General features: G+C 40.3%; 1 protein-coding gene across 7 annotated transcripts in view; it reads right to left on the bottom strand.

Annotated features, from left to right (window-relative positions):
* Positions 1-14,195, bottom strand: part of PLCB1 (phospholipase C beta 1) — a 777,970-nt gene that overhangs the window by 171,249 nt on the left and 592,526 nt on the right. For all 7 annotated transcript variants that reach the window (XM_014595092.3, XM_059720212.1, XM_059720209.1 and 4 more), the window contains 3 exons: positions 14,005-14,101; positions 4,447-4,531; positions 2,565-2,689 (listed from right to left, as the gene is read on the bottom strand). In XM_014595092.3, coding sequence (XP_014450578.3) covers positions 2,565-2,689; positions 4,447-4,531; positions 14,005-14,101 — 307 coding nt within the window. The remainder of the gene's footprint in view (positions 1-2,564; positions 2,690-4,446; positions 4,532-14,004; positions 14,102-14,195) is intronic.

Raw genomic sequence — 14,195 nt, forward strand, 5'->3', positions numbered from 1 at the left:
AAACCCCATTAAATAGCAAAATAACACTTTATTTAGATTATGTTTTTGCAACTGAGCACACTGTGAAGGAGAGGTATTTCTTGCGTGCTGCTGTCACTTAAAAGGTTTCAGAAGGTTCTTTATTGTAAGATCTCCCTCTCCCTCACAGTGACTGCTGTCATTAGGGAAGGCTACCTTGAATTCACAGAACCATAGAAAATCAGGGCTGAAAGGGACCTTAGGGCTAAGTAAAGACAGTCAAAAAGCCAGATGCTAAATTGATTCAATCTTCATAGGCTGGTGTAAGCTGCATAGACTGAACCAATATGCAAGTGAACAGACATTCACTTTTGATGCTGGAAATGCAACCACATGCCTGCAGTGGTCTATGCTAGAAGCCAAAGGATGCTAGAGCATGCCTCCCTGCTCAGCTGGAGCAGACAGCTTAGGCCAAAGCTAGCTCACCCACCCTGTAAGGGGCAATTTGGATGGGAGATGCAAAGCATCCTGGGATGCTGGGGGGCTGTCAGTTAACTTGAATCTGGAGGAGATCTGGGATAGAAATTCGATAAATTGATGTAACCTAAATCAGTTAAATGTGATACTACATCCATCCAGGTTGATCTTAAGCCAGTTTTGACCATTTTGAAAGCAGTTATGTGCACTGGACTTTTGTTGTGTTACATATTTGAACTGGCTTCCAATCACTTATACCAGTTTATGAATAATTTCTGTCTATAGCCCAGGAGGTCATCTAGTCCTACCCCTGCTCAAAGAAGCACCAGTCCCAAGTAGAACATCCCAGCCAATGGTTTGTCTACCTGGGTCTTAAAAACCTCCAAGGATGGAGATTCCACAACCTCTCTGGGTAACCTGTTCCAGTGCCTCACTATCTTCCTAATGAGAAAGTTTTTCCTAATATCTAACCTAAATTTCCCTTGCTGCCACTTGAGACCATTGCTCCTTGATCTGTCATCTGCTACCACTAAAACCAGTTTAGCCCCATCCTCTTTGGAACCGTCCTTATAAAAAAGGATGAAATTCTCCATAGCTTCTCCTGAAGCTGTGAGTTAATTGTTCATATCTTTAAGAGGCATTTACCACATACGAACATAAAATCCCTAGTAGTGTAACGAAGCAGGGGAGACTGGAGCACCAACCCCAGGTGCCAACTTCAGTTGGAGTACAAAAATAGCAGAAACCATCACTGCTCTCTTGCCTACTACTCCGCCAGCAGCAGCACAGTTGTGACCACTGCCCCATGGGCTGCCATTGCTCAGTGTGCAAAACTGCCCAGTTATGCCTCTGTAAATCCCATTGCTTTTCAAGACCTACTTTTGAAAATAGGACTTAATCGTCTAAGATACTTTAGCTTTGAAATGCTGAGTAAAGCAATGGCTAAATAACCTTTAAAAATCTTTACAGCTTCTTTAATTTGAAATAGGTGTTTTATGTTAAAAGGTAATAGTGCTCATAATAATAGCTACAGGGGGCCTCTGAAGACACAGCTGTCTTTAGAAAGTTCAAGATGGTTAAAATAACAGTTTCTGAAGCAGCTGCACAAAGTTTTTTGTTTTAAATCACTTCTATGAGCATTCACAGCACCAGGATGAGCTCCTTCAAACAATAAATGGCAGTTTAAAACTTGCAAAGTTGCATTTATGAACCGCTATTGGAAAGGAGCCATGGGGATGAATACTGCACCATGAATTCAAGATATTTTTTGCCACACATGATGCATAGAAAAACATGGGAGGGGGGGAGGAGGCTCTCCATACTGTTAAAATGAAACTGAAAATAATCACTGAAACCATTACCTCAAATCTGAAGATAAACCTTGGTGGTTGTTGTAGGTTCTGGTTGGAGTCATATGGATATATGGAATTGACACATCTTTGATACTTTGTTCATTTAGCAACCAATTCCATCCAGTAGCACAAATATGAGGCATGTCTGAGTGCAATTTGTCATTTGTGTGTGCATATACACCTTCTGGTGTTTATGGGGCTGAGTGCACATGCATTTTGGGGAAGAATATTCCTATTAGGCCCTCCTATGAAAATATTTCTTTGTAATTATGTATAGTGTTTACAACAATGAAGCCCTGTTCTGTTTATCATTTTGTGGGGCTACTGCAATAAACATGAAAAATAACAGTAACTGTTATTGGAGACTGAAGCAACATTAACTGTATTTTCACTTTATTATACTATATAAAGCAGTCATCATTAACAATTCAACATTTAATACAATGCATACGAGATACTGTAAGATTTTCTGCTACCCAGAAAATAAAGTCATAAGCATTTTTCAGTTGGTGAGGGTAACTTGGCAAATGCTGACTTCCTAATGGTGACCACTGCATGTGAGCAGGTGAGACTAAAGTATAATGCACAATTTTTATATAATGTACTAATTTTGAACATTGCAAAAATTGAGTAAAAAGAATGATCCAGCAGCTTCATCACACCAATCAACAGCTCAACATCTTTCCACTGGGCAAAACTTACTTGGGCTTCTAATTAATAATGTATTCAAGAAGCGGAAAGTGAAGCCAACAAAATCAAGGAAGTAGTGAGACTTACCTACAGTTTGGAAGTTAAGGGCAACCATTTGACAACCAGCATTCCAGAAGACTTGTGGCATGTAGTTTGAAGAATCTACACGTGTTCCTTTTGGATAAATTCGGCTAAGCTGCATTTTGTTGTATCTAGATGATGAATGGTTAAGATACAGTACATCTGGCAAAATTATTAGCTGCCTATTATATCATTTCAATCTTCAAGTACCGAAACTCTTTACAGAATGATGGTTGCTCACTTATGGGTGTTCTCCAACCATTCTTTTTTCAAAGATCCGTGCTCTTTAGGAACAGCGAGCCTTTTTATGTGTTGTGTGAAGTGAGATTATAAAATGATACTACCACCACCCGTAGTTCCTGTCTGGATTAGACAAACACTAAAGAAACAAGGAATAAGTGTGTGTGTGCAGATCTAGAGGATAACAGCTTTGCAAAACTCCAGTTATAATTATGGTAAGTAACTTAGTCATTTCTTAATATGCTTCTACAGACGCAAATAAGTAGTAGCAATCCTTCCACAGATGGACTGAGGAATGCCCAGTTACAAAGTAACTGCTCTCCTGAAATAAGTGTTTAATCGACTTTCTACATAAAGAAGACAATGTTGATTGTTGGATATAAACTCCATATGGCCAATCCACAAATTTTAGATGTGGGAATATGTTACAGACTAACTCTTAACTAATCTTTGAAATGGTATTTTACCTGGGACACTCCTTGCCAACTGCAGGCTTGCACACTGCACTCCTTGTTAACTGTCAGGGGGGCACCAGCCCCGCCGACAGCGTCAGTGACAGCTGTTAAGGGGGGCACCGACCCCATCAGGGGTGGGGGATGGGGACGCGCACACCCATGCACCCCCTACCAGTTGCTTATAGTGGGGTGTGTGTAGGGCATGGGGGGCTCCAAGAAGCCTCTCACAGGCTAGAACTCTGACAGTCTGCAAGGGAAAAGCCATGGTTTCCCACATTTTTCTCCATTAAATGAGAATCCATTTTTAAAGTTTGTTCACGACCCTTTCATATATTCTTGTGACCCACTTCTGGATTGAGAAATGCTGGGTTTAAAGACTATCTATCTATAGTCCCAGCCTTCTTGCAAAAAGGTGAGTTACCCAGATTATTCCTATTGGACAATTTTTCTCCATTTTTAATTTATCCATTATGCTACCATTACTTTTATGTTAACAACAGGAAAATAAAGGAACATATTCACTAACTTTTCTGACTTCCTTTTCCTTGTTGGGCTTTCAGTAGCATAATGGTAGATGGACAAGTGGGACATGAGCCCTAGGCCTTGCATAACGGGGCAGACGGGCACTAGAATGGAGCTAGGGGCCACTTCATCCTCCTGGTCCTCCTTCACTACTGCACATTGCACTTTCCCTGCAGTGGCTCCAGCAACGGGGATGGCAGAGAAATGTCAATGGCATACACTACAGAAGCAGTGGCTGGTGGTTCACTGCTGCTGGGGAAGATGTCAACTTATTGCTTGATGCTGAAAAGTAAATGGCTGCTTGACGCATACATTGGCAGCAAAAAAATGAGGTAACACTGCCCCCAGTAGTATCAGACCTCTGGCTGCTGTCTTTGCACCACGACTGCCCAAGGCACAACACAGAACAGTTACGCCTCTGTGGGTTTTCAGTCTGTATTTTATAACTCTCAGTCACACTTAATGATCATCACTAGACTTCACTTTGACTACCAAATAAACTCTCATCAGCAAACTCTCACCAGCCTTGCTTATTAATCTAAGACTTTGGTTACACCATTAATTTGGGTTCCAAATTTCTCAGACTCATGACTCCAAATTTCAGGGAAAAAACACAACAGATTTTAGAGTCGGAAATGTACATAAGGACTCTTTTTGAATGTTAAGGATACTCCACAAATTCCACTGGAGACTTTGTGAGTTGCTCAAGCCCTTTGGTTTCCACGAAGGATGACATTTCAAAACTCCTGTTATGTTCTATAGTTTACAGGAGAGAGAGAAAAAAAAGAAAGAAAAACAGAATGTGAGAACATACTAATATATGAGGTAGAGTTGTAACTGGGAGGGAACATGGTATCATCTCTATCCCATCTGTCATTCAGACATGCATGTTTCACTCCACAATTCAGATCACCAAATGAGACACAAGATTTCCTTGGAGGGCACATGAGGAGGCATGCTAAGGACTGTTTAGACCCTCTGCATGGAACCTTGCATGGCACAGAGTAACTGAAAAAGTGGCCTAAAAGCACATGATGATGGGAAGCTACAACCACACGTATGAGGGACATTTCTCCACTGCCAGGTAATGAGGCTTTTCATGATGCTGCTGGTTTGGATGCATGTGTTAGCTTGGGTATGTATAGTGGCATAGTTTTGAATGCACCTAACCTTCAGATTAATAGGTTTGCACCTAACCTTCAAATTAATAGGTTTTCCCTAGAACTAGCACAATCATTATGGAGTTTTGGCCTGATCACAAGGCAGGGACTAGCAGGCTTTGCAAATGTAGCTATATAATTAGATGGCTAACTCCGAATGAAAGCCACTGACAATTTGTGCCTAACTTGTTCATATACTCTTCTGTTAAAAAAGAGAAGCAAAAACCAACCAACCAAACAAACAAAACACACCCACAAACAAGGCAGCTGGCTGCTTCTTTAGGTGCCTGAAAACCTTTTGTAAATTTTTGCTCTACATACTTGTAAAAGGATTGAGGTTATGGCTCAAAGGTGTATTTCCTAGAGAATGTTTCTTTTTTCAATAGGAAAATATATGGTGCTCACACTTCAAAAGGCATCACCTTCATGTATAGACCAAGGACAGAACATTTCAATAAAACAATTTCCTAAAGACAAAAATGCATGAAAACACAGTTTATTTTTTAAATGGAAACTACTTTCAAACCTCAGCTACAACAATGCAATTGTAAGTACTATAGCAAAGAGCTGTTCTTTGCACAGTGCTTGCTCACCCTATCAAGTTTGCTACCCTGTGGAAATGCTCCACATGCAGGATAATAGGATCTTTCAAACTATAAGTCTTTCTATTCCTAGGGTTAAAATAAGGAAATAGGCATGGATGATAGCAAAGAAGAGTTTGCTTATGACTGTAATAGGAATTTGGAAATTGTTCTCCTGGATCAGAGTAGTTTTCCCTTTAATCCTATTCCCTACTGTGGCCAGTGCCAGAGCTTTAGAAGAAAAACTAAATAGTTTGATATTCCTATTATTGGAGGTGTCCAAATTATCCAGCCCTGCAGGCTAAATGGGCATACCTGAGCTGATCTGAAGGCCAGACTAGGACCAGCCTCCTACAGAGCACCCACCATGATGCATCCTGCCTAGGCTCCACACATGCCAGCCCCTGGGGCCAGCAAAAGGCATGTGTTGCCCATAGCATGCAAGCTAGATCTGGTGCTGCAGCCTGCAACCTGAACGCCCTGTATTGCATGCAGCACCAAGTTCAGCCCGTGCACTGTGAGCAGCGTGCCAGCCCCCAGGGATGGTGCAGGGTGCAGGATGGACCTTGTGCTGCATATGGCACAGGGGTCTTGGGCATGGGTTGCATGTACTGCCTGTATCATGCATGGTGCCAGGTGTGGTCTGCATGCTATATACAGCGCACACGGCCAAAGCCAGCCCAGAGATCCACAGGCCAGATCCCATTGCTCCAGAGGCTGGATCTGGCTCATGGACCATATATTTGACACCCTGTGTTATGGTAAAGCCTGTTCATATGGGAAGTTGCATCTTTACTCAAGACAATAAAATGCTGGTTTATAATCTGAAGCCCGTGGATTTATAACCCTTCTGAACATTTTTTTCTGTGGTAAACGCAGATGGTCTAAATAAACATCTGATCCAGTTCAACTTCTACTGAATTCCTCGTCTTGCTAATACACAATAGGTTTATAGGATGTAGCCATGTTGGTCTGAGGACAGAGGCAGACAAGGTTGTTGGGTAAATCTGATATCTTTCATTAGACCAACTCAAATAGTTGAGTTCATCTAATAAAAGATATCAGATTTACCCAAAGAACCTTGCCTGCTTAATACACAATAGAGCATTCTTCCTCATCACTGCAGCAATCAGCTGATGCACTGCAGAAATGCTGTAGTACCTCGCATCATGTCTGTTGCAACAATGCACTAATTGTGAGGTGTTGATCTCTCCCTCTTCAAGACAGTGAAGAGAACAAAGATCCCCAGCATTTTAGGGAGATATGGAGGCTTCAGACCACTTCTGCACCACCTAACGTCTAGCCTACTACAATGGCTTAAGGCAGCCCTGTTATAGGCAATCCTCATTCCTATAGGTACGAGCTGTAGCATGATGTTATATGCTGCAGCCCTGCCTCAGCATACCCCCGTCCCCACTTGTGCACTGACCTGGGGCCTTCATGGCCTTTCTACTTGGCATAAGGGGGCTGGAGCAGGGGAGAGAGTCTAAGACTAAACTTATGGCTCAAAGGGGCCAAATACATCACTACTAACTTCAATTTGCATATTCAAACTGGAGAGAACAATCTTCCTTCTCTACTTGTTATTCAGTGCGGCGTTCCTTGTGCACATCCTTCTTATGCATTAAAGCATCACCCTGCAGTGGAAAACTCAGGTCAAAAGCCCTCCAGCTTATGCAATTTTTCCTTTCAATTTTTTTTCCAAATTAGCTTTGTACATGATTCCCTTGGGGAAAATAATGCTTCACATTCCAATGAATAATGAGCTATGAAGTTTGCCTAGAGGTTCCTACAGTATGAGGAGCAGATTCTCATCCATCAAAACATCTTGGCATCTCACTGTAAACAAAGCAAATAGCCTGTGAGTTACATCTGAGTCTGTTCTCTCAGCTCCTAAAGTTCTCAAAGGCAAGGCACAAGTCAGAGACAAAGCTGAAGTACATTGTGCTATGGCAGGTCTGTCTTTAAAGTAATTTTGTTGCAGTCACCAAAGTGCTGGAGTACCACAGAAATGGCTTGGCCAGCTCACAGTGACCAAATTAGAAAACCAAGAGGAGACAGGGTAACATGGCTTATGAGTTTCCCCCTCTCCTGCATAGAAACCAGACTGAAGTTGGCAGAAGCTTTCCCTCCTTAGAACTGGAAGGTGAGCAGTGACTCCCTACCACTTACTGAAGAAAAGGAGCTGCACAGCTGTACGGGATCAGAAGCTACAGTACAGCAGGATCCCTGCAGGGTGCTCAGAGGTATTAAACTTTCAAAGAGTTCTCCCTGCCACAAAGGCTAAGTACAGACAGTCAAAAAGCCAGAGTCTGAATCAAGTCAATATTCATAGGTTAGTCTAAGCTGCATAGATTGAACCAATACACAAGTGAACAGACATTCACTTTTGATTCCGGAAATGCAGCCACATGCCTGTAGTGGCCCACGCCAGAAGCCAGGGGAGGGAAGGGGGGACCTCAAGAAATCTTTTACTCCCATCACCTTCACTGAGGTAAGACTAAATATACTTAGGCCATCCCCAACAGATATCTGTTTAACTTGTTCTTATTCCATAACCTACCTGGGTAGCCTTTTCCTAAACAGTTAGGAATTCTTTCTTAATAACTAAACTAAATCATCTTTTTGGAAAATTAATCTGATTTCTGCTTTTCTTTCCCACAGTGGCCGTAGGGAACAATGGGTCACTGATCATTTTACTGCCACCTTTTATGTACTGGAAGAGTGTTTTCATGTCTTAGCTCAGTCTTCAGTAAATTAAGTAAACGCAGGTCTTTCATCCTTTCCTTAAAGGATATGCTTTTTAAACCTTTTTTGCTTCCTCTCCATATTATCTACATCTTTTTATAAAATGTAGTACCCCAAACTGGACAAAGTACTCCAGTAGAGGCCTCACCAGCTGTGAGTATGGCAGGCCCACTACCTCTCATGGCTTACATAAATTATTCCTCTTAATTCCTAGAATCAGAATTGGCTGCTTTGTGGCAGTCTCTTTGTATCACAACCTCTTTGTCCAGGAAATACAACTTAGCTACTTTTATAGCCCATCTGTATAATATTCAGAGGTTTTAATTCCTAATGGAGCAGATTCCCTCCAGGGATATTCTGTACCCTCTCCCACAACTAAGTATTATCATGTCTTTCAGTCAGATTTTCAGCCAGCTCACTTTTGTCTAAGACCCTTTATAGGCACTAAGGCTTTCTCTGCAATAGCATTTCTAATCAAGTTTCTCACCTTTGCCTGACCATTGCTATGGCCTTACCAGCATCAGGGAGGTTCATGCAGATAGGCCAATAGTACTTTAACTACTTTGGCAACTTTGTGGTATGAGAATCTGAACAGGCGTCAGCATTTCCAAGACCATGAGTTTTATCCTTCTGCAGTTAGAATATGGATTTCTAATAAATAAGAGAGGTAAACTGTAGACTGTTTATGTTCCACAATGGGAAGATTTCCTGAGCCTTTATACTAAACACGTCATTCATTTTTTTTATTAGATATGAAAAGCACTTTGGCTGATGACAGCTCAGAAAGAAAAATCATGTGTCTCCTATTAAAATGACAATGAAGCATGTTATTGATTCTTTATATGTCCAGCCACATTCCTCCTCTTCCACACTGAACATTCCTTTTAATGATTATTTACTTTAAATCCTGTGATGTCCTGAAATGGCCACTGTTTTTTTTCCCAAATATCCATCCTCTCCAGGGTTATTTGACTTCAATATGACCTCAGTGGAAAATCTGAGAAAGATGCTGCCTTCAACTTCTAACACTCCAAGGAAGGAAAAGCAACATTTTTTTAACTTTATTTAAAAGTGTTGTGATAGGGTTTGTGGGATAAATATATCACCCAGCCTTCTGATCCAAGAGGAAAATGACCCTAATAGTGCAGAAGTTGGTAACTGCAAATGGTACATCTATGGAACATCTTGGTGTTCAATCTGCTGTATAATGATAACAATGGCTATTTTTGAAAACTTAAGGAAAGATGGGAAATAGGCCAAATATACAGGAGATGCTCTGGTAAGACCCATTTCCCTCCATGGTCACACTTTGCAATCTGGTTATCAGATGATGACCAAATGAGACCAGTATAAAGTGGGAGTATAACTACCTAGAAAGTTTTCTCAAAGAGCAGTTATCAATATTTCACTCCTAAACTGTGATCCCACAGAGGCCTTCTCTGAGCTGAGTTCAGCTCAATATTTTCTGATTGACTGGAGGTTATACTTCTAAAATAAGTGGATAACATCAAGCTGGAAGGGGTGCCCAAACTCTGGAGGATGGGATCAGAATTCAGAATGATCTTGTTAAATTGGAGAAATGGCCCTAAGACAACAAGATGACATTTAAAACCTGCAATCTCAAATGTGAAGTGGTATACTTAGAAAAGATAAATCAAATGCATCAATACAAAATGGGTAATATCTGTCTTGGCTGCAGTAATGCGGAGAAGGGTCTTGGATCTGTAGTGACAACATATTAAACATGAGTCAATAATGTGATGCTGTTGCAAATAGGAAAAATGCCATTCTGAAATGGATTAACAGGTGTGTTGGATGTAAGACAGAGGTAAGTATTTTGCTGTCTTTGGGGCTAGTCAGGCTTTGTCTGGAGTACTATGATGAGTTTTGGGGCATCACACTTAAAAATAAGATCAAGAGGAGAGAATCCAGTAGAGACCAACAAGACTGGTAAGATGTTTAAATAAATGATCTGTAGGAGGAAAGGTTGATGGACTTGCATTTGCTTAATATAGAAAAATGTAGATTGGAGGGAGAGAGGAATGGTAAAAAACAAACAAACAAAAAACCTCCAAAAACTTCTAATACATAAAAATATAAAAGTCATTAAGTGTCCTCCGGGGTCACCATAGGAAGGACCAAAGAAATTAGATTCATTTGCATTAAAAATGATTTTAGTTGGAGATTAGAAAAAACTTTCTGTTAGAGTAGGAATATACCAAAACAGGCTATCAAGGGATTTTGTAGAACCGCCTTCATTGGATTTTTTTTGTAGGAACTGGTTAGACAAAAATATGTTGGGGGGATATCTAGGGTCTTTGAAGCACCAATTTCACCTCAGCACAGTGAGTGGGAGTAAATAATTTCTTAAGGTCCCTTTTCAGCCCTCCACATGTATGGTCTTCTGAACAAGGATCTTAAATCATTTTTGCAAAGTTGAAGTCAACCTCACAGTACCCTTGGCTAGTAGGTCTGATTAGCCTTATATCTTTATTTATTTATGTATTTTTTTACCAGTGAGGACACTGAGACACAGGCAGAGAAAAAAAATGACATAAAATTTTAGGAAAAAAGAAGGATTTACGCTCCTTTTTGCTTCTTGGCAGAGCAGATCAATTTGAGTAATTGCTTCAAATCACTAGAATTTATTTTAAATAATTGATTCACCTCAGGTTGAGGCTTTGTAAAACTAACTGGAAAATTTGTTCTACTGCAACTTTAGACAAAACTGTGTAATCAATTACATTATTTATGGATGGGGGTTTTTTTGGTTTTAGTTTGTCAATAAATGCCATAAATGCCCCGCTTGGCAGAATTCCTCATCTGAATTTACAAAACTGATGTGAAGAAAAAAGCAAAACATTAAAAAAATTAAAAATTAAGTCACATGAACAGTCCCATTAATTTCAAGGAGACTATATCTGTGCACAAGCTGAAGCATGTGCATAAGCTTTTCAAGAAATCATATCAAAAACTTAAATCTTAATAGCATAAAATCTTTGACACTTCAACACAAAGTTCTTCTGTTCTAACAATGAGACATTATTTTCCTTCCATCAAATCAAGTTACCAGGGAGATTTTTAGTATACCCAAATAGAAGCTCAAACATCACCTTCTAAGGGCATATTATGGCATCCAAGTACTGGTGTTCAACTGTTGCCCACAGGGCTGTATAAACTGTCCCACCGGGCTCCCTACTCGTTTGGGAACCTGGCAGTGGGGGAACTGGTGGCAGTATTAATTGCAGTGGCTCTTGAAATCACAGCTATTAATGCTGCCAGTGCTTCCCTGCTGTCAAATTTCTGGACACATGGGAAACACCGTGCATCTGATGACACAGCCCCATGCATCAGATTGTGACAGTGTGTGAGGTCACTCCACAGCTGTATCTGGTGTCTGGGGCTGGGCCAGTACACCGGATAACACTTGTGAACTAATCCTGCATGCTGACCCCACACTGGATCTGGCCTGCAGACTGACCCTGGCTGCAGGATCCAACCCATGCCACTCATCCAGACTGTAGAGCTGAAAGGTTGAGTGCTACTGGTCTGGGAAATTAAGTCCTAGTGGGCACTTCTACCATGATGCCACAGTTACATCACCGTAGCAACACACTCCCTTGATATAGAGCATTGCTAGAGTGATGTAGTGGCTAAAAATAACTGTGCTTTGCCGGCGTGGTGCAATACAGGCTGATACTGTGCCATCATTTAGTACTTCCAAAAAAGAAGAACTAAATGACAGTGCAGTAACAATGGCACTATAGGGGCGCATGTAGACATGCTCAGTGACTTCAAACTGCAAATACAATGAAGCCTGGTTGAAGCACTTCAGCATTTCAATATTGTACAAGCTTAATAGGTGCAAAGCTTAACAGGTGCATAGGTGCAGAGCTTGCATAGGTGACTTATTTATCGATGCTGTATTTAAGTCTGTGGAGTTCTCACGGTAGAGTTGTTAATGAGGCCACGGACTTGGATCTCTTTAGAACAGATGAACATTTTAAGTATGACTCTTTTTTTTTTTTTTTTTTTTACAGGGGAAAAATAAACCTGCTTATAAAATCTGAAACATTCCTAGCAATTAGGAAACCAATTAAAGAAACAAGAACAAAACATTTTAGTGGCTGAAAAGTGTAAAATGGAAAGAAAACAAAGTACTGCCAACAAGTAAATTAAAGCAAACATTTTTAAATTTAAAAATTGGCAATTAAATTTGAAAATCAATCTGGATCGATCTACACCCTATTTTTTATGTTTTGTTTTTAATATACCTTTCATAATCTTGTTCAAGGCCAAGAAGTGAATGAGCAGAACTAGCTGGAAAGAGACTCCCATATACCTTGCCATGTAGGTCACTTTCTAGCTGATAGACAAAACTTCTACAGTAATTACTTTTTTTTACTCCACTATACTGTAATTCAGCACTAATTATAGTGTAAGGAACATCCTAGGTATAATCAAATGAGAACATAATATATTTGATCAAAGGTCAAAATTAAAACCTGCTGTGTATAATATGTATATGAAATGTTCTTTGCAAGAGGTAGAAATCAATAGGGGCAAGAACATGTAGGGGAGAAATCTATACCCGCAAGCTTTGGGTAACTGAAACATCATTTTTTTCTGAAAGCCTGGCAAGACTCACCCATACAGTTTCTCTCCTAGGAGAGATATTTTTCTCTTTGATGTGTGTTCCTAACTCCTAGTATTGCTAATGAAACTTGTAAGTATGCATCCAAGAGCTTCAGGGGAGTGTGTGAGCACGTGTGGGCAATCTTTTTTAACATATTTCTTTGGGAGAGTAACTTTTGTTCTAATTAAGTTGCTGTTATTTATATCACTACTAGAGATTTAGGTATCTATAACTGCTGCTTCTCTCTCTTCCAAATTCTCCATAAATCCACTATAAATTAAAATTCCATAGCTTTCCCTTAACAAAAGCAAGAACAAAAGCTTCAAGAAGGTGTTGTAGCCTGTCAAAACACAGTGAAACGGGACAGGTAACCAGCGGGTGGTTCTGCTCCTAAAAAGGAAAAGGCAATGTTTATTAAGGATGCTGCAAAGTGCATTCCCAGCAAGACATTTTCCGTGCAAATCAGCAGGGGATGAAGTTATGGTCTATTCTATACAGTAGTTTGATGCAGAAATGATGGAATTTGCATGACGGGTTGGGCATATGTTTATACTTTCTCTCTTACGAGGGTAAATGTAGGCAAAATGAAAAGCTGCTAGTTGTTTCTGATGGAACACTTATGAACGCATCAATCAAACCAAAATGTGCCTTAGCTTGTCATAGTGTTTATTTACGAGCATATTGGAAGGGCAAAGATTTCTTTATTTCCATAAATATCTGCACCGCTGTGCCAGCAGTAACTGGAAATAAACCTGAACATTAAGAATTGGGCATATCTCAAAATAAATGCAAGTCTCCTATGCCCTTGCTAAAGGAGAATATTTCCTATTACCCTTTGTGGGAGTTATGCACATGCATCAGAGAAGAAAGAGTCATCGATTCTTTATGTAGACTCTTCTCTTCTATTTTTGTGATAGGCCCGTAGCTGGTTTAGACAGTCACAGATCTATTGATGACAATGGAGCTATGACAATTTACCTAGGCAAAAGATCTGTGAAATAATCAGTATTATTGTTAGAGCTATCCACGTGTAAAACAAGGGAACAATTTCTTAACTCATGCCTAATATAAAGCAGTGCTGCTCATATGACTCAGTATACTTACTTTTTGATATCTCAAATGACTCAAACTTCACCGGCTGTATGTAGTTCACCAGGTTGGACATTTCTTCAGTGGCCATGGCTTCACTGCCAGCTGTGCCCTTGAACAGGAACAGGAAAGTGTTATGATTTGGGTATAACAAAATTCACTGGCAGGATTTCTATGCAGTACTGTAAAGCACCACCCTAAAAAGT

This window comes from Alligator mississippiensis, chromosome 1 (assembly GCF_030867095.1).
Source record: "Alligator mississippiensis isolate rAllMis1 chromosome 1, rAllMis1, whole genome shotgun sequence".
NCBI lineage: Eukaryota > Metazoa > Chordata > Crocodylia > Alligatoridae > Alligator > Alligator mississippiensis.